Consider the following 19860-nt stretch of genomic DNA (forward strand, 5'->3'; position numbering starts at 1 on the left):
TCGTTGGAACGGAAGGAGATGAGGACGTCGTCGCGCGCGCGCGCGGTGTTCGCGGGGTGGGGGAATCTTTCTCTCGGCGCTTGCACCGCACGCCCTCGCGCGCGCGCGCGCGTTGGACCGACGGCCCACCGGAATGCTACTAGTAAAGTCTATCCATCTCCTAGTCCTACTACGCGGTCGCGGGGCGGGACTCGCCACCACACGTGCGCGCGGCGAGGGCGACGTGCATTTGGTGATGAGCCATACTACGCGACCGACGCATAGCGGCAACATAAACTACTGTTTCCCCCTTGCCCACCATGCACCCGCAACGTACTTGGGCTACCTGTAGCGAGCCCATCGGATCGGAGGATGCATGCATGATCCTATTTCATATTATAACTTGCTTGGCTTTTTTCAAAACTATTTAGGTTTAACTAAATTTATAGAAAATAGTTATACAAAATAGTTTTATTAAATTTAAAATTCAATATATTTTGATAATACATTTGTTTTTTATTAAAAAATAAACTCTATTAAATTTAAATAAATTTGATTAAAAAAGTTAAATGATTTATAGTATGAAACGGAATGGGTAGCTTATAATTGGGACTTAATTTTTCGTAGATGCGAGTTGTGTACTCGTGTTGAGTGTTGACACTAGAAACCGATTGATTTCTTTTTTTTTTCCCTCCTCCCATGCTAGGACTGAGCCAAGCCAACCACAATGTTGACGTGAGTTGGGTACTTCCCGGAAGAAAAAAGGGTACGGGGACTGTACAATGCTGTCCTAGTTCCTTGATATCGTACCGATCTCCCGACGACTCCTACCCTACACCTGCACGCACTGAGCTGTTCACACAAAATGCGTGCACTGTTACTACACCTTTTCTTTAAGCACGTGAGAACTCCCGTGAAGTTCATCACCGAAATGGCAGGTGAAACGCGATCCTGTACAAGAGTTGCCGCCAGTCCATGGTGAGTTGGTGACCCGGCCGACTACGACTAGCTAGGCGTCATCAGCTGGCAGGGGGTGTACTGTACGTAGTCAGCTACGGGCAACCTGCTGCGAGATTCGCGAATAGTACTTTGCAATCTCTTGATGTCAATATGTGTGCATGTGCCCGGCGCATGGGGAAATCCGATTCGCACCATTTGCCGTCCTATGATCAGGCCTAGCTAGTTCCCCGGCCAACCGTTGACCACTGATCTGAGCATGTTACTACGTACTGTTCGCCATGAGAGAGCAAAACAGGAGGATACAAAGGCTAGCAACAACTCAACTGTTGGTGAGACCATTAACATGTCACGGTTTAATTTCTTTATATTAATTCTGAGTCTATTGGAAAAAAAAAGTTGGATTACCCCCTACTTTAATAAGAGTAGAAAATGGTACTGTGGGTTGGTGGGTGGGTTTACTTCCAGGTGACCAGGTATCCAAGCCACCAAATTAACTCTTTTTTCAGTCTCGCACGTGGCTGGAAGAAAATCCTGGCTAATAATTCGCTCAATTTTTTAAGACCTCATATAAATTATAACTTCATCCATTTCACAGCATTGTTGGAGGCAAATATTAATTTCTAGGGTTAGGATGACCAGGGTCGAGAAAAACTATAGCACCGCACAAATCTAATTAAGATACTATTTGGCACATACTTTTCGAGAAGTTCCATCATTTCATTTACAGCTAATTATATGTCGTAACGCTTATTAACAACTAAATTGTTTAAACTTTCATACATATGTTCTTTGTAACTTAAAAGACAATATTGGAAAATAAACTACAATGAAAAAACATCAAAATCAACTCTAAAATTAAGTTTAAATTTTAAATTTTGCTTGCGACTTATAAACTGAAGAGCAAACAATTGAGCTATTAAATTTCATCGCCCTTTTTTTTTTTGCGGGGCATCGCCCCTATTTCAAAACAAATCAGAATAATTAAATTTCTGAGAGTTCCAAAAGAAGCCTTAAGTCATTACTGACTATACAAGACGTTTTCCCATCTCCATACTCCGTGTATGGTCGTTATTGGTTGACTGTTTTTTTTTATTGGCATATTTTATCGCATGATGTGCTTTTTAAAATCAAATTCCAAGCTGTTACAATTTGCCAGCTAGATGGAAGCTTAATACTCTTACCGCCCTGAGCCCTAGCTCCAGGTCTCTCATTGTCTCGCATTACTTTTCTCTGGCTTTAATGGCAAAATAATCACTAGAAGAGACTAGAGTAGCCTGTCACATAATTATAGTGAAGCATAATTAATAACACAATTATCAGTCTCATTCAACAAAATATCACTCATTTAATATGGCCAAAAAGTTTTCTTAGCGCCCACCTCACCAAGAATGCGTTTTCCGCTCTTTCAAGGAAATTTCTCGTGCATCCTTGAAATTTCATCCAATTTCTTCTATATCCTAACGTTTCACTCTATCTTTTTATACGTATGAGTTTCTACATTAATTCCCTACACGTCTGTTTCATTAGTTTTTTTTTATTTTGAGTAACCATCCATTTCATCAATTTTTATGTTGACTGAACTGTCACGTGTACGCCACGTAGTATCAAAATCGCTCTGGAGTCTGTTTGGAGGGTAATTCGTCTGGTATAAAAAGTTGAGAGTGAAGAATATCCGTTTTAAATTGAAGGGGTAATTCGTACCGTTAGGGGGGTAATTTATTTTTTTCCCCTATATTATATCCATTTCCGAGACATATGACTCAAAATAGTTTAGGAGAAAAACTCAGATACATATTACGTCAACGGTTGGAAACTCACTACTAGGCTCGACACCGACACGCACCATAGGAACAGTTAACAAACAACAAAAGCTCCAACACTGCGTACGCTTCAGGGCAATCCTAGCTCGATCGGCCAACCGTGTGCACGCCAAAAATGTAGGAGTATTAGTGGTGTTTTTCGTAACATCACCCTTAATATGTACCCTAACATGGCTGAGCTCACAGTTTTAGAACTCGATGGTGCTCCACCTGCCCACGTAAAGTAATTAAGCCCCTCGAATTGAATAGTCGATCGATATATACCTCATACATATGCCCATCGGAGCGAGACAACGCTACAAGGGTAGCCCCATCCCTGCGTACATACTATAGATTCTGAAGCAGGGGTTGAGCCAGGTATGCGCTACTGTTTTTCGGCCAAAGGAAGAGAAAAAGAAACAGTATCCATCTCAAAATCGAAGCGTTTGGACATGATAATGCGTGCGACGTCTCTTTCGGTCGATCTGATGATGGTTCTTCCGCTCCGACTATTGGGGTGGATAACAATAGCACTGCCACTCCATTAATCCATGGCCACAACACAATCTAATTAATCTAGGAGCAGACGAGCAGTAGTACATGGAAAATCATTAAAGCAGTGGCGAATCGGTGGACGTAACAATCTACGATACATAAGTACGACAGTCTACGATACATAAGTACGTTGAACGTCCTGTAGACCAGAACGTGCAGTGTTACGTGCCACGACGTTATTCGATCGAAAGAGAAGTTCTAGCAGAGCAAAGAGAGGACGTACTACTCCATAAAACAACGAATTTCTAGCTACGAATCTACTTCCTCCGTCCCATAATATAAGGGATTTTGAGTTTTTTTTTATAACGTTTGACCACTCGTCTTATTCAAAAAATTTTAAAATTAGTATTTTTTTTTGACTTACTTTATTATCTACGATACTTTAAGAACAACTTTTCGTTTTTTATATTTGGAAAAAAAAAATTTGAATAAGACGAGTAGTCAAACGTTGCAATGAAAAACTCAAAATCCCTTATATTATGGGACGAAGGGAGTAAATACATAGGATTGGTTTTTTTTTTTAAAAAAAGACGGGGTAGTAGCATAGTACGTGTCCTCACCAGCCTGCAGCCAGTCACAACGGCAGCCCTATCTGTCACGAACCGGCCGGATGGATGAGATCGTCGACGAGACCACGATATATCAATATCGATCTAAGCCCTGCTTGACGGTCGTCGAGCCTGCAACTGCCGCCGGCCCGCCGGCCGGCATCGTTGTCACTCGTGTCAGGTTGCGTCGACGGTCGAGTCGTCGTCGTCCCTGTGTGCATATGCCGCTATGATTGGGATCGACATTGGGATGGCGCGATTCCGGTCGAAGATTTGTCGATCGCGCGTCCCGTCACGCTGACCGCCCTGGAATCAAGGAGCAAACATTGGCGATTTGGCGTCAGTTTAACTGTGGCAGCGGCGAGAGCGCGCATGCACGGGCCGATCTACGGGTCAGAACACAAGTGAGATCAGTCAGCCTCGCCAGTCGACTCGTACCGAACTGATTTGTACGACCACCCGTCCTTGCGACCAAGCGACGGATCATGAAAAAATATCGGAGGGTCTGAAACAGGGGTAGATCTAGCATGAGGGCGACGGGGTCTCGAGTTTTCACTACATGTGTGAGGATTATAGGAGTTTTCATGAAACTCCTACTATTTTTTCTTTAATGTAGGTAGATGGGAAGAGATGTTGTAGCTTTATTCAGTTTGTTCAGATATCCCTACTATTTTTTCTTAGATTCGTCACTGGTCTGAACAAACTAGACAAAGCTATAATCTCCTATTTGCATGTATTTATGACAAAAAAAAAAGAAGTGAAGGCTCCCATGGTTCTATTACCAGTAGTTAATGCTCGAGCCCTCGTCGTCCTTATGCTAGATCTGCCCCCGGTTACGACGAAGGATTTCTTTTCACATTTTTATGTTCTTACCCGGGGGCATGTATGGTGCGGGCCGCTAAACGCGAACCATGCACCGCCGATTGTTCAACTCTGATGAAATTTGCTACATTATTTAAAGTAAGTACGGTAGAAATAAGAGTGTGTAATGAAATGGTACGAGTTCTTTGAAGCAATTTATTTCCCCGTCCTAAAAAAGCTTAAGCTAGAAAGAGATGCGACCCTATGTTTAAATTCTTTGTACTAGAAGGGGTCGCATCTCCTTCTAATTTGAGTTTTTTTTTACGGAGGGAGTAGTTTATTGGAAGTAAATGCTAAAATCTATTATATAATTAAATGAATAGAAAAAGGAGCCTCCACGTTTGTTCTCATGGCCTAGAAATTCTCACATTAATTGGAGAAAAAGAAAAAACAGAGTCCAGATAGAAATACAGTTTAGAAATAGCTGAAATTCGGAATTAAAAAATAAGAAATATTAGAAGTAGAGTATAGAGTCCATATAGGAATTTAAAACTAACTAAAATTCAGAAAAAAAATGAGCCTCCACGTTCGCTCTCATGACCTAGAAATTCTCACATTAATCGGAGAAAAAGAAAAGGCAGAGTCCATATAGAAATACAATTTAGAAATAGCTGAAATTTGGAATTAAAAAATAAGGAATATTAAAAGAGGAGACTAGAGTCCATACAGAAATATAATTTAGAAATAGCTGAAATTCGGAATTAAAAAATAAGGAATATTAGAAGAGGAGACTATAGTTCATATAGAAATACAATTTAGAAATAGTTGAAATTCGGAATTAAAAAATAAGGAATATTAGAAGAGGCGACTAGAGTACATATAGAAATACAATTAGGAAATAACTGAAATTCGGAATTAAAAATAAGGAATATTAGAAGTAAAGTATAGAGTCCATATAGAAATACAATTAGGAAATAACCGAAATTCGGAATTAAAAATAAGAAATATTAGAAGTAGAGTATAGAGTTCATATAGAAATACAATTAAGATAAAATAGAAATTTGGAATTAAAAAATAAAGAATATTAGAAGTAGAGTATAGAGTTCATATTGGAATTTAAAACCAACTAAAATTCGGAATAAAAAAGGAGCCTCCACGTTCGCTCTCATGGCCTAAAAATTCTCACATTAATTAGAGAAAAAGAAAAAGCAGAGTCCATATAGAAATACAATTTAGAAATAGCTGAAATTCAGAATTAAAAAATAAGAAATATTAGACTAGAGTAGTCATTACACATTAGTAGTTTTAAAAAGTTATTGCAAAATTTAAAATTATGTTGTCATTGTAATATATTTTAATAATATAATGAGGAAACATATATGCTATTATATGAGAGAAAATATAATGATGCTAGCCACGTAATCTATGTGGGCCACCATGCTAGTTTATTTTATTATTAAAAAAATGAAGTAAGCACCTATCAAAAATTCGGAATAGACATGAACAGTAGGCCGGGCCAAATGACGTTGAGCATTCCAGGAGTACTACATGTGTCTTTATCACCGTACTGCAAATTTACGTTAACAGCAGCCAATTCGGCAACTTTAGCATCGGGAAATGGAAACCAACCCATAGGAGTATTAATTAACGAAGCAAAAAAAAAAAAGGAAAAAGAAAAACGGCCCATTCAACGGCACGACCAGATGACACATCCCCACACGTGTGGCCAGCCGTGGGCCCCACACGTTGTCACATCATCATCTGGCTTTACACGTGTCGCGCCGCGAGTGGGGGGACGCACCCGCACGGGTGCTTGGTCGCATCTCCCGTCTCCTCTCCTCTCTTCTCCCCTCCCCGCGCGCCCCGGGAGCCGGACGACGTCACTCGCCTTCTCTCACCCACACCACCACCACATCAAGCCCGGCCGCTTTCGCATCGTTTGTTTCTAGTGCGTCAAGCTAATCTTCGGTGGGTGCCCCGGCCGCGGCCAGTGGCGATAATTCCTGGACGTGTTCCGTTTTCGCTCCCCGGCTGACTGTAAAAAGGAAATGACATCGCGGACCATCATATGTTATCGTTTTCGCAGGGCACACGGGTGGTAACTCGGGGGAGTACGTCGGCGCGGTTTCTAGAAGCTGAGGTTGTTGCCATTTTGACCTTTGTTTAGAAAAATAAAATAAAATAGCATTTGTTGCCTGCGTGTCAGGATTTCCTCATCCGGCACTTTTGAGCTTAATCATCGTATTATTGAGACGGGTTATTTTCTAAAAAATATCTACTTCATTGCTTAGAACTTAAGATATTTATTAAGTTTATTTCGTAAAATATTTTATTTCTATAATCGAATCAATATTCTGCCCCAGTAATCTTTTTAATAATATAAATCAAATGGAACCTAAGACCCCTTTTCAGATTATTTACTCAATTATTAGAACAGATTATCTTCTCTGCGCTTTAAAATAAAATATATTTTTTCTTAAATATTTTTTTTCTACTGCATTGCTTAGACAACTTGTTTTAAGTTAGTATATGTTACTTTCTTTTTAAAAAAATATTCAAGTTATCATATAATCAATTAGATAATTTGTGGTAATAATCTGTTGAACAATTTCATTAGTATATCATTGTTAGATAACTTGTTTTTTTATCATTGTTTTAAGTTAGTATATCATTGTTACCTCATAACAATAATCTGATGAACAATTTCATTAGCATATCATTGTTATGGGGTAAGATAAGTGTAAGGGTGCCATAAAGATAGAACGAGAATAAGAGAGATAGTGATTTTTTATACATATTCTGACCTCCCGAGATAGATAATGACTATACATTCTATTTGGCGGGAGATTCGTGTTCCACTATTTTATCAATAACAAGAGTGTAAAGTATAGGTTGGTGACCCTACTCTAGCCTATAATTTTGTCAGCATAAAGCCGGCAGCTAAGTGTTATTGACTTCTATGGATGTCGACTCGACGGGTTTGGATGTAGCTTTTATTAGCTTGCGATAGAGTGCATTGTATCTTTCTCCCCTCTTAGGATACCTATATTTATACCATCAACATTGTCCATATAGAACTCTGAAGGCAAGTTGGATACGAATCCAAGCAGTCTTTGTCATCCCCCGTTTAGGAGTATTTCTATTCGTGATCTATTTATATGACATGGCAGTGGTATTTTCGTCTAGAAAATATATCTATATGAGATATTTTATATAATATTTTCTACTCCGACAAAAAGTTACCAGACTTTTTTGTGTTGTGCCGTTTATTTCTCTACGTCTTATCAACTTCAGCTCAACCAATTTTTTTGTTTCGTTTATTTTTGTCAACGTTATAAAAAATAAACTGCACTAGCGTTGTCCCGTCAAGTAGAATGTAGCGTGCCTTTTGTACGACATCTTATGATGGGTGAGTACAGAGTCAACAAAACATAATATTTTATCAGATCTATTCAATGGAATATGGATATGTGCTACGGAGTTTGACAAACAATTTAACTATAATCAATAACTGATGCACTCTTCAGCTCCATATTGTCCTAGTTAGTGGAGGCTACACATGAGGATATACTGCTGAGACATGTGTATATTTTTACCCCTTTTTTTTAAGAAAATGGTAACCGTCTAAGTCCACGGTTTATAGTTTGGGAGAACTTTATATTTTAGACGGACATTTTGGCCCCCATTTTTTTTAACGAACCATTTTGGCCCATTTCAACACGTGGACCTAGTGAAGTACACTCGTATTGGTGCGGAGTAAGTCACCCCTAATCCAAGCTTCCTGGAGTATGGGGTTGATCTTAAACTAGAAATTAAAATTTCTTTTCTGGCTTAATACATAGAGAGATGCTTCTATCCTCACTATTTGTAATACTATACTACTAATATTATTAGCTAGCATGAAAGAAAAAGAGGAGTGTATTTTTGGATTTTGAGTAAATTGCACCCACGGTACAACAGCTTGACATGTGGGTGCAATATAGTATAAGAATTTGAGAATTGAACGTCCAAGTACAACAACTTGACAAGTGGGTGCGTTCTAGTACAATAACTTAACAATTTAGTATTTTGTTGTATTAACTTGGCTAAGCATATCTTAGGTGAGTTTTTTTACGATGTCAACATGCCATTACATAGTAATCATACGGATATTACCTTATATTGAATTTAATATTTATGAATTATACTGCACATAGTAGTACAATTTACATCCAATTACCTTTAAGATTTTTTTTCTTCACCTGCTCAATTATCAATCGAAATATAATAATTTCTACATCCAGTTTAATTGATTTTCAGCTATTAGTTATTAGGATAAAAATATAAATATACTTATACAAATCCGCGCTAGTATATTGTCAAAATAAGTTCTTAAAAATGAATTTATATATAAAAAATGTTGCAAATAATTAAGTTGTCACATAACCTTTTAATTTAATTTGTTATATCAAAATCATACCTAACTTGTAAGTTGTTTCATTTATACGATCACTTATAAATTTTTTATATTAAATTACACCTACTTACCAAGTTGTTGCATTGGAATGTTCATTTCTCATGTTATTGCACTAAATTACACCCACCTGTCAAGTAGATACACCGTGGATGCAATTTACTCTTTGGATTTTATCTATGAGCCATCGTCTATTTTTTTTGTCGTTTTATTTAGCGATTTAGTAATCACTGCCCAGCTAAATTATGCATAGACAACAGATGGCCGTATGATTACATTTTTTTTTCTTAAGAGGTAGGAGTACTACCACAAGGACGCATACGATCCATACGCATAACAATTGAGTGAACATCGACTAAATGAGGGGCAGGGCGTGCAACAGATACTATTTCGCAACCTCCAGGCCTCTGTCCATAAATTAAAGGTGCATCACACCATAATTACATGGGACCGCAGCAACAGCCACGAATTATGCAGCACACATATAAAAAAGTTATCTGTAAACATCACCCTAATCATCTTTCCATGGCACCAAATTAACAATGATGCTGGCCTATCTGGAAATCTGGATCCAGACCCTTCCTTTTGATCATTTCTGTTCCATGCTTCCTCATGGCGCAGGGGCCATCTCTCTGCCAGTGCCATTGATCAGGCTACCAAGAATTGATTGTCAGTGCTACGGAATCTCGTGCCGTTCGTGGATGAACGGGACCAATCAGTTTTGATGAGAGCCATTAGATTCCGTTAACAAGCTGGAAGCACTAAGAATACTGTTCATGCTCTGTTTTCTAAAACAAATCAGATCGATGCTGGCTAGCTTTCAACTCAAATGATAAATCAGTATACTAATAAAAAGTTCAAGACCTTGACAGAGCATCATGATATGAATATGCGTGTTTCACCAATACATTAACTAGTGGTGTTTTTCTTCTATTTAGAAATACATAATTCAGGTGCAACTCTTTTGTAAATTAAGAAGCTGGTCATCTTAGAGAAAGTCCTCTAATCATTAAGGATGTCCCCCACTTCTCAAATACTACCACATAATGAATAGTTCTTCCCAACATACTAGTAATTGAAAACACTAGAACAATTTACATCCATCATCCCAAAAATTTCAAGTCCTAATTGAACTTGATCCACGCATCAAGGGAAAAAAAAATGTAATGGACAGTACCTGCACTACTCACAGTTGAATTTGTAGTTTTTAAATTCAAGTTAGGCAGTGAACATTTTCTTTGTGAAGTGGTCTATATCACTACATTTTATGTTATTTGTTTGTAGACTCTTTCATATATAACAATTCACATTATATTCAAGAGCCAAAAGTCTTGCAAAAAATTAATGTTTAGGACAAGGTTTGATTAAACATTTGAACTTCGACGATCAGTTTTATATTTGAAAATGATTGTAAAATCTTTTTCACGAACGCGCAAAAGAATTGCACGTCAATATATTAAAACGAAATTTTTTTATACACAACATAATCAGCCAGACCGGCTTATGCTATGGGAAGGAAGAAAAAGCAAAACAAAAAAAGTAGCTAGGAAGGAAAAAAAATACTACGGCGGCTAATGAGTTATAATATTATGATGGTAATTTTCAGTGTTCCATTTATGTTTTTAAATCTAGCATTTGAGAAACTACTGGTGGTCAAAGTTGAAATTTTTGATTAAATCTTGTTCTAAATATCAAATACTTGTAGGGGTAAGTTTGGATCTTCAGGTGTCATATAACAGCAGCAAAGGTCAAGCTCTGCCTCGTAGAGGCGATGGACATGGAGCAGAGCTGGCATGACGGCGCTGCTGTAGCCGCAGCAACCATCTTTGGATTTCCAGCAATACACACACAGCCACGGAGTAGCGGCAAACTAGCAATCAATTAGACTCTGATCCAGTAGAGCTGTCATTATCTGTTGGATGATTCCGATTTTGCAGCCGTCTGCACAGCAGGGGAAGTGCTATGTCTTCATTAATTAGATGTTATATGCAACATAGGTCTGTACTGTCTTGGCTTGACTAATTATGTATGTTCACATCCTCAACTGTATAAGAATAAAACACAATTAGCATCTGACCTGTTGTTGCATTATATTAGTACACTATACTACTAGATATTCTATTTTTAAGGGTGCAGACTGCAGAGTATGTACAACACACTACAACAGTATGGAGTAATTTGCAACATGCATGTCCGCTAACCAGCCCATGAAATTAGCGCCAATTGAAATTTGATACAAAGGTGGAATTTTAAGAAGCGTGCAAGTATGAAACCTAGCACTATAGTATCCGCAGGAGACCTAACTTGCCCATTGATTCCTATGAGACAGATTACAAGTTGTTTAACCAGTGGAGCATTGCTTTATTTCTTCTATATCCAGGTGATCTCTATACTAAACTGTAATAAAAGACTTTGCTAGTCTAACTTTTATATATATATATATATATATATATATATATATTTTGAAAGAAAGTCTACCTTTTATATTATCCTGATCTCAAAAAAAGATGCATGTGACAAATAAAAACATAACCAGCTTCTCACATCCACATCCTGCCAATTTTAACTGAACAAGAGGCGCCTCCTGTGCAGACCCTGTCATTAGTCAGGATCAGAACGGTAGAATAGTTTGTTAATTATTCACTAATCTCTAGTACTATAGTTGTATGTATTATATATCTTGGCATGAATATATGCATTATAGTATTCCATTGTATGGCAAGTAGAGCGGAAAAAAAAATACCACTACTCCAGTAGCTATTACTACTAGCAGGAGCCCCACTCCTCCTCCCCTGCATGCTTGCGCCGCACCAAAAATTGAATTATAGCAAAAGAATCCTCGCAACAACCACATCCTTCTTCTTCCTGTCTCACGCCTCAAAAACTTATATAAGAGTACCCCAAGTCCACAGCAGAGAGCGAGGTGAAGTGGGCACACCTTCCTCTCCTAGCTACCAAATTCTCTTCTTTGCGCAAAGCAGCCAGCAGAAAGGTTTTTGCAGACTCAGAGGCGTGGAGGATACTCTTGTAATTTGGCGAGCAAGAGGGAAAAATAAATAAATTTTGTAGTAGAAGAAGAGAGAGCAACTGGCCGGCAGTCGGCGGGCATCTCGATCGGTGTATAGCTAGCTTGCTTGCAGGCTGATGGCCGCCATGATGGCGTCCATAACCAGCGAGCTGCTCTTCTTTCTCCCCTTCATCCTCCTTGCCCTGCTCACGTTCTACACCACCACCGTGGCCAAATGCCACGGCGGGCACTGGTGGCGAGGTGGGACGACGCCGGCGAAGAGGAAGCGGATGAACCTGCCGCCCGGCGCCGCCGGGTGGCCGCTCGTCGGCGAGACGTTCGGCTACCTCCGCGCCCACCCCGCCACCTCCGTCGGCCGCTTCATGGAGCAGCACATCGCACGGTCGGTGGTTTCATTACTCGGTACACGCACACAGCTATATAAGCACGCGCGCTGCTCGCCTCGCCGTGAAGCAAGCTTAGCTAGTAGCTAGGATATCGATCGATCGGTAATAATAGGCTGACGGCGAGCTGGGGGGTGGCGTGCGGTTGCGTGCGTGCGTGCATGCAGGTACGGGAAGATATACCGGTCGAGCCTGTTCGGGGAGCGGACGGTGGTGTCGGCGGACGCGGGGCTCAACCGGTACATCCTGCAGAACGAGGGGAGGCTGTTCGAGTGCAGCTACCCGCGCAGCATCGGCGGCATCCTGGGCAAGTGGTCCATGCTGGTCCTCGTCGGGGACCCGCACCGCGAGATGCGCGCCATCTCCCTCAACTTCCTCTCCTCCGTCCGCCTCCGCGCCGTCCTCCTCCCCGAGGTCGAGCGCCACACCCTCCTCGTCCTCCGCGCCTGGCCCCCTTCCTCCACCTTCTCCGCTCAGCACCAAGCCAAGAAGGTACAACACACATCGTCCTCCATTAAGTTGAGCATGCATATATCAATCAGCTCGCTCTAGCGATCAATATCAATGAAACGCGCGTTTGCGTGCGTGCGTGCAGTTCACGTTCAACCTGATGGCGAAGAACATAATGAGCATGGACCCGGGGGAGGAAGAGACGGAGCGGCTGCGGCGGGAGTACATCACCTTCATGAAGGGCGTGGTCTCCGCGCCGCTCAACCTGCCCGGGACGCCCTACTGGAAGGCTCTCAAGGTACGTACTCGTAGCTACTAGCTAGCTAGCTAGCACCCCACCCGTGCGGATTGATCGATCGATCGATGTCCCTCTCTGCCTACACACACCCTGCGCCCCGCCCGTACGCGCGCAAAGTCGTGCGCGCATGAGTTTTACTCCTTCCGTTCAAAAAAAAAAACGACCTAGACAAGGAATATGATATAACCTAGAACAATGAATTTAGACAGTAGTATATCCAAATTCATTGTCCTAGATTACATCATATCTTTGTTTATGTTGCCTTTTTTAGGAGGAGAGAGTACTTTACATATGAGTTATGACCGGCCGGCCGGGTTCCTTTCTTCCCCTATTCCGTATGCATACTATAAGCAGCTGCATATAGGCCTATACTACTATACCCAGCTTAGCTAAAGCAAACAACTTGCAACGACGATCATGTGCAGGTCCCTGTTGACAGAGGTTAGAGATGTAAACCATTTTTGTTGTTTTCATTATCTAAAGAGAAAACAAGTTACTACGACGATCGAGATGTACGCAAGGGGATCATATTTATATTGGAGAGGAGAGAGAGATGATTTGCGACTTGTGAGTGATAAGTGAATATATATACTATATATTTGTGTAGGAGTGACGATGACTTCCCTGTCAATGTTTTGTTTGGTATGCACACGGGGGAAAAAGAGTTTAGAGAAAGGAATTGGCTAGAGAGGGCCAGGTTTAGTTTCTTTAATTTTTGTTTGGTGGTTTTGTGTGTAGCTAGTCCGCATGCATGATATATCATATATATGCATGGCCCATCATTAGATATATATACATGACGGCAGTGCACTTATTATGTATATGTAGGGGCATATACAAGGTGTATGTGTTTAGAATTGTGGATGGTCCAGGAATTGTTGCAGCTAGTTCTATACTAGCATAGTGAATTAGTGATCCATATCGAGATCAGGTCCAATCGGTCAGCTCGCACAGCGGGTCTTTTAGTACGATTTGTTCGGACAAATTATCTTGCCTTTGAGATAATCAACATAGGATTGAAACTGCATACTAGCAATAGACCATAGCTATTTGGCAATATAGAAAGCTAAAAAATGTTGATTGAAAGGTGCATGCATGCATGCTAGCAGTATGTCTTTTAGGCCAGGTCCAGTTTTTTTTTTCTCAAAGGCAGTTGCTTAAGGTGAAATTCTAGCAGAGGTCATATGAATATATTTATTATCTTCCAATCATGAGCCAAAACCTATATATAGTTAACTCAAAAAACCATGCATTGGTACTTCTTCTGAGTATGCATCCTGGGGACTCTGATCGATCATGCAGATTCTTTTCTTTCTTTTTCCCTGGGGACGTACTGATCATCACTCATGTGAGCATAAAATGTTGCCTACTTTTTACTGCATGTGAGGTCACACTCAAATGATCTTTATTGATTGCCTCAGCATGCATGCTGCTAGCTTTCACGATCTCTCTCCGATACACACACCCTGTGCTGTGCTCAACAGCATGCAACCTGGCAGGTGGAATTTTTAATCTGTTGGAAAGTAAATGACCAACCTTCATAATTTGGCATGATTATATGCTGGGGAATCCATCATTTATCATGATTCAACCGCTGACCAAACTCTTTGCCACACACCCGAACCACATTAATTTCGTTAAGCGGATGATTAGCCAGCAACCTTCACAGTTTGGTTTTAATTAGTTAATGAAAGGGTGCTTGTAGTTTTATTAGCTGAAGAGACACTGCAGTACTCCTACTGAGCGTTCTCCTTAATTGGGAAATAGATCTCTGCAGTACTATCCTTTAACTTTAAGTGAATAACATGTAGCTAGGTCTCACACTTATCAGGCCCACACATCAGTGATCCAAGTCAAATGGCAATACACCATAGGAGATTCTTCCACTAATTGGCTAACAAAAATAAACTGTGATCACTGATCACAGCTGCTAACACTATAACACATTAATTTGCATGTCTCATGAAATGCCAGATGAGTTGGATTAATTATCTATCTTATATTCAGTGCCGAGGAATATACAGGGAAACATCATTGGTATAGTTGTGGAGTTCTGAGTGCATTATCTCACCCAGTACGGTCAAATTAATCCTAGTCTCCGTAAATATGGTTGTGTGCACTCTTAGTTAATTAGTGTAGACCCGGAAATTATACTTTGTCGAGAATGTTGTTATCCGTGTGTTAAGTTTCAAGTACCCTGCAGGCCTATAACTAAACACTGCCAACATGGATGTTTAAGAATGAATTATACATACAGCGCACTTGGAAAAGAAAAGGGGTAGCTACCCAGCTGAAGAACACCTCTCTCTCATTTGAAGGTTGACACAATATGTGTCTTTTCTATATCGAAAGGAAACGACATTTTTTCTCTTCAAAACAGAAAGCTATGACAAGAGACATAATCCTAGACTAGTAGGCGGTTAGGCAACACCATATCTGAATTTGATAGGTGTCCCACATATTTTTTTTCTTTTCCTGATAAGAAGGAACTTTTCACCGTGAGCTTATTGTTTTCTGTTCTATGTCGACATTAGTTCCATGATGTTTACTGTGTATTTTTACTGTTCCCCTGCAGTCGCGTGCTGCCATTCTCGGAGTAATAGAGAGGAAAATGGAAGAGCGGGTTGAGAAGCTGAGCAAGGAGGATGCAAGCGTAGAGCAAGACGATCTTCTCGGATGGGCTCTGAAACAATCTAACCTTTCAAAAGAGCAAATCCTGGACCTCTTGCTGAGCTTGCTCTTCGCCGGGCACGAGACGTCGTCCATGGCGCTCGCCCTCGCCATCTTCTTCCTTGAAGGCTGCCCCAAGGCTGTCCAAGAACTGAGGGTACAGAGAATTACAGATTCGAAATTAACATCTACTGTCACTAGCTCAGTGCTACGTTTAACTGTAGAGCAACAATTGCAGAAAGCGAAGGCATCAGAAATGACATGGGAATCGATTAGTTACACTCACACTGACGCGTGACATGCAGGAGGAGCATCTTGGGATTGCAAGGAGACAAAGGCTAAGAGGGGAGTGCAAATTGAGCTGGGAAGACTACAAAGAGATGGTTTTCACGCAATGTGTAAGGCCCCCCCCTACTTTGTTCCTTCCGATCCCTCCTCCCTAAACGCTACTAATATAAATCGGTGCAAAGGCTTTGTGCTAGCGTAGCTCTTGCTGTTTTGTTTGGTCACTTGCGTAGAGAGATAGCAACTTCCCGAAATGTCATGTACGAATGGAGACTGAAAGCTCTGCGAAATAATTGCCGGGCCACGTACTACAGTACTTACGCTCCCTCTCTTCAGTTTGGATCGATCGAGCTAAGAAGGCGCACGCATATGTGCATTGATCGATAGAGTCGATCTGCTCTGCCTTGTAAGCTAGCCAGCTGAGGTTCTTTCGCCTTGGAAGTTTCTACAGGGTGAGGCCCATCGTCTTGCAACGATCCAAATGCCATGACAAGTACCTGTTGTTGTAGGCTTCCAGTAGCACGGCCTGCCCCCAAGAAGGTATCTGAATCTTCTGCATTGCTGTTCAGACGGCAGAGCAGAACATGCCGAAATACCATTCCAGTCAGTTGCAGTATATGTGTGTGGTGGTATCAGATAAAGGAGCAGAGTAATTTGAGGCCTTAGAAATTCAGATGAGTTGCTCGACAATTGTCGCCTACCGATCGAGAATAAGTTGCATGCATGTATGTGATGTAATTATGGGTCTTAGTCAGCAGGATAGTTTAGTCGCTGCAGTACTGTAGATTGTAGTACTTGCGTTCAAAGCAGACCCAAAACAGAACTTGCATTCAGGAAACAAAACATGAAAAAAGAAATATACAGTACTTGGCACTGATATTTCTTTTGTTTGGGTCCTTATTGCAGGTCATAAACGAGACGTTGCGGCTAGGAAACGTGGTCAGGTTCCTGCACCGGAAGGTCATCAAGGACGTGCACTACAAGGGTGAGTAGCTCGATTTCACTCTTCTTCCCTGAATCGACCTCTCCTCTATCTGACAGCAGAAGCTAACTGAACTGAACTGAACTGAACTGAACTGAAGGTTATGACATTCCAAGCGGATGGAAGATCCTGCCGGTGTTAGCCGCGGTGCATCTGGACTCGTCCCTGTACGAGGACCCCCAGCGCTTCAATCCCTGGAGATGGAAGGTCAGTCGCAGTAGGATTATCAGTGAATCTAATCTATTAATCTCGGTTTAATTGCTGGGATTCAAGGAAAAGAAAATACTGGGACAAGCGCGGATGTCGCTGTTGGGCAGTGTCTGTCAATCATAAGCGAAGGGGATCATGTCAGAATCTGCAAAAGCAGCACAGGCTAAACGCGTGCTTGCCTCGAGCAGCAATCATGCAGAGAGGCAAGCTCCGCGATAGGAACATGCATGGTGAATCACTGAACCTGATATGAAAGTGAATGCTCAGCTCAGCTCGCTCGCTCGCGCGCGCATGTGCTTTCTCATTTCGCCGTGTTGCGTGCTAGCTAGTCAATGGTGTTCCCACGAATTGTTTTCTCTTCTCATCACATAAAGTCAGTGGTGAAAACCGAGGTGCATGTGCGGTAATGGAATGGGGGATTAGGCGGCGACGCCGTGATGGATTATGCATTCGTGCGAGAAAAATCCAGGAGCGTTGGTCCAAATCGCAAGCGGATCAAACCGAACCAATCAGTGGACGATTGGAGCCCTGCAGTCCATCCATCACATCTCCATTCTTATCCGCTGCGACTCACGGACATCAGTTGTTGAGGGGTGAACGACGCATGTGTGTATGTATGCTCGATCGATCGATCGAACAATGGATCTGTGTGTGGTGTAGTTGCCAACGCCGACGAGATTATCTGCTCGTCTGCATGCAGCCGCGAAAAAGACATGTGTCCGGATTATCCTGCAGGAGATTGAGCAAGATAATCTGCTGCGCAAAAACTGCAGCCAATCGATCATTCCATGACGCGAAAAAAAAATAACAATAATTACTACTGCTGATACGATAACTTCGCTTCGAATTGTTGACACACAAGTGTTCTTCTTTTGTTCGATTGCAGAGTAGCGGATCATCCGGCGGCTTGGCTCAGAGCAGCAGCTTCATGCCGTACGGCGGCGGGACGCGGCTGTGCGCCGGGTCGGAGCTCGCGAAGCTGGAGATGGCCGTGTTCTTGCACCACCTGGTGCTCAACTTCAGGTGGGAGCTCGCCGAGCCGGACCAAGCTTTCGTCTTCCCCTTCGTCGACTTCCCCAAGGGCCTTCCCATTACGGTTCATAGAATTGCACAGGATGATGAGCAGGAGTAAAAAAAAGGAAAGAAAAAAAAGAAGAGCCTTTTGACCTAATTGTTGGATATATAAAATCAAAAGGAAATATCTAGGAAAGTACAGGATGCATGTACACGTTTTCGTTTTCGTTTTCCTTTTTTTTGGTGGCAGTTTGTGCTATGTGTAGATGTGATCAGGAAAGGATATAGTAAGATAGTAGTAATTTAGGGTAAACATGGTTGGGAGGAAAGCCTGCAACATGATGAGTCCAGCAGTGAGTTGGAATAAGGCCGGCCCATGGCCCATTTCAAGTAATACAAAGTTTGGCATGACAAACATCTTTTATTTGTTGAACTGAAAGAGTTTGCAGATCTTGAAGCAACGATTAATGTTCGACAAAATTAAATCAAGATGGGCTAAAGGCCCAAATGACACGGCCATGAAAAGAATAAGTCTCTATTGCGTCCCTTATCTCTTGCCTTTGGTCGAATAGCATCCCTCAACCACAAAACCGGGTAGCGTCCTTATCTCCAGAAACCGGTGCAAATTGACTTCTCAAGTAGTTTTCTAAAGCGGTTTACGTCCTACGTGGCACTTAGGTGTTATTCTAGATAGAAAAAAAATGACAGTGGGCCTCACATGTCAGTCTCACTTCTTTCCCTTTACCATTTTCTCTCTCTTTGGTATCGCTTGTTCTCCATGGTCCGGGGACAGACTGACGGGCATCAACGCCTGCGAAGAGGAGGAGAGGGACAGGTTGGCGGAGATGGATCCGCCTTGCCGCGCCCCCACACCTTGGTCTCCACCTCCTATCCATGACGGGTCCACCTACCCATGCCCCCAAAGAGAGGAAGGACTTTAGTAGTCATGCGTCAACCATGCCTCCTCTCTAGCTCTTTGGTGTCGTGATCATCTTCGTCGGGCGACGTACATGTGAGGAGGAGGGAGAGGGGCAGAGGCCGTCCATCCATATGTGACGTATGGATGTGGCGGGACTAGCAGGGACAAGCTGCTGCAGATGGACGTGACAGGACCATGAAAACATTGCTGCCGAAGGAGGCTATTGCGCTGCGGGAGGTCGATAAAGCAAGGACATCATAGGCCACGATGGCACGGGAGCTCGAGGAGGCACTTGCTATCCCCAAGCCGGCCCTCTCTCATCTATATCCTTCGACGCATCGCCGCCGTTGCCCCCTCCACGAAAACATCCACTTGTGCAAGTGGGGAGGGGCGGCAATGGTGGTGAGTTGGAGCTGAGGAAGGTGGTCCCTCAGGCGACGGTGGGAGCTCCTCAAGGTTGTGACAACAACGCGTGTGGCAAGGGGAGCGTTGTGGTCGAAAGCAGCCGCCGTTAGCAATGGTGGCG

The 19860-nt window shown here is 42.0% G+C and overlaps 1 protein-coding gene across 2 annotated transcripts; it reads left to right on the forward strand.

The window, feature by feature from the left end:
* The first annotated feature begins 11952 nt into the window (after positions 1–11952).
* LOC127768703 (cytochrome P450 90B2) lies at positions 11953–18848 on the forward strand. Of its 2 annotated transcripts, none has more exons than XM_052294331.1 (8): positions 11953–12525; positions 12674–12998; positions 13102–13254; positions 15830–16081; positions 16230–16322; positions 17116–17194; positions 17292–17398; positions 18288–18848. In XM_052294331.1, the coding sequence occupies exons 1-8, from the start codon at positions 12338–12340 to the stop codon at positions 18531–18533; spliced, it is 1443 nt and encodes a 480-aa protein (XP_052150291.1). In that variant the 5' UTR covers positions 11953–12337; the 3' UTR covers positions 18534–18848. The 2 variants fall into 2 exon arrangements, with proteins under 2 accessions (XP_052150291.1, XP_052150290.1); XM_052294330.1 differs by having other exon boundaries at positions 11953–12505.
* Positions 18849–19860: the final 1012 nt, after the last annotated feature.

Source organism: Oryza glaberrima, chromosome 3 (genome assembly GCF_000147395.1).
Source record: "Oryza glaberrima chromosome 3, OglaRS2, whole genome shotgun sequence".
NCBI lineage: Eukaryota > Viridiplantae > Streptophyta > Magnoliopsida > Poales > Poaceae > Oryza > Oryza glaberrima.

Excerpts from the sequence above, each read along its gene's own strand:
- LOC127768703 (XM_052294330.1), top strand. The coding sequence starts at position 12,240 with ATGGCCGCCATGATGGCGTCCATAACCAGCGAGCTGCTCTTCTTTCTC. Across the intron at positions 13,255-15,829 it reads CCTACTGGAAGGCTCTCAAG|TCGCGTGCTGCCATTCTCGG; the intron begins GTACGTACTCGT and ends GTTCCCCTGCAG. Across the intron at positions 17,399-18,287 it reads TCAATCCCTGGAGATGGAAG|AGTAGCGGATCATCCGGCGG; the intron begins GTCAGTCGCAGT and ends GTTCGATTGCAG.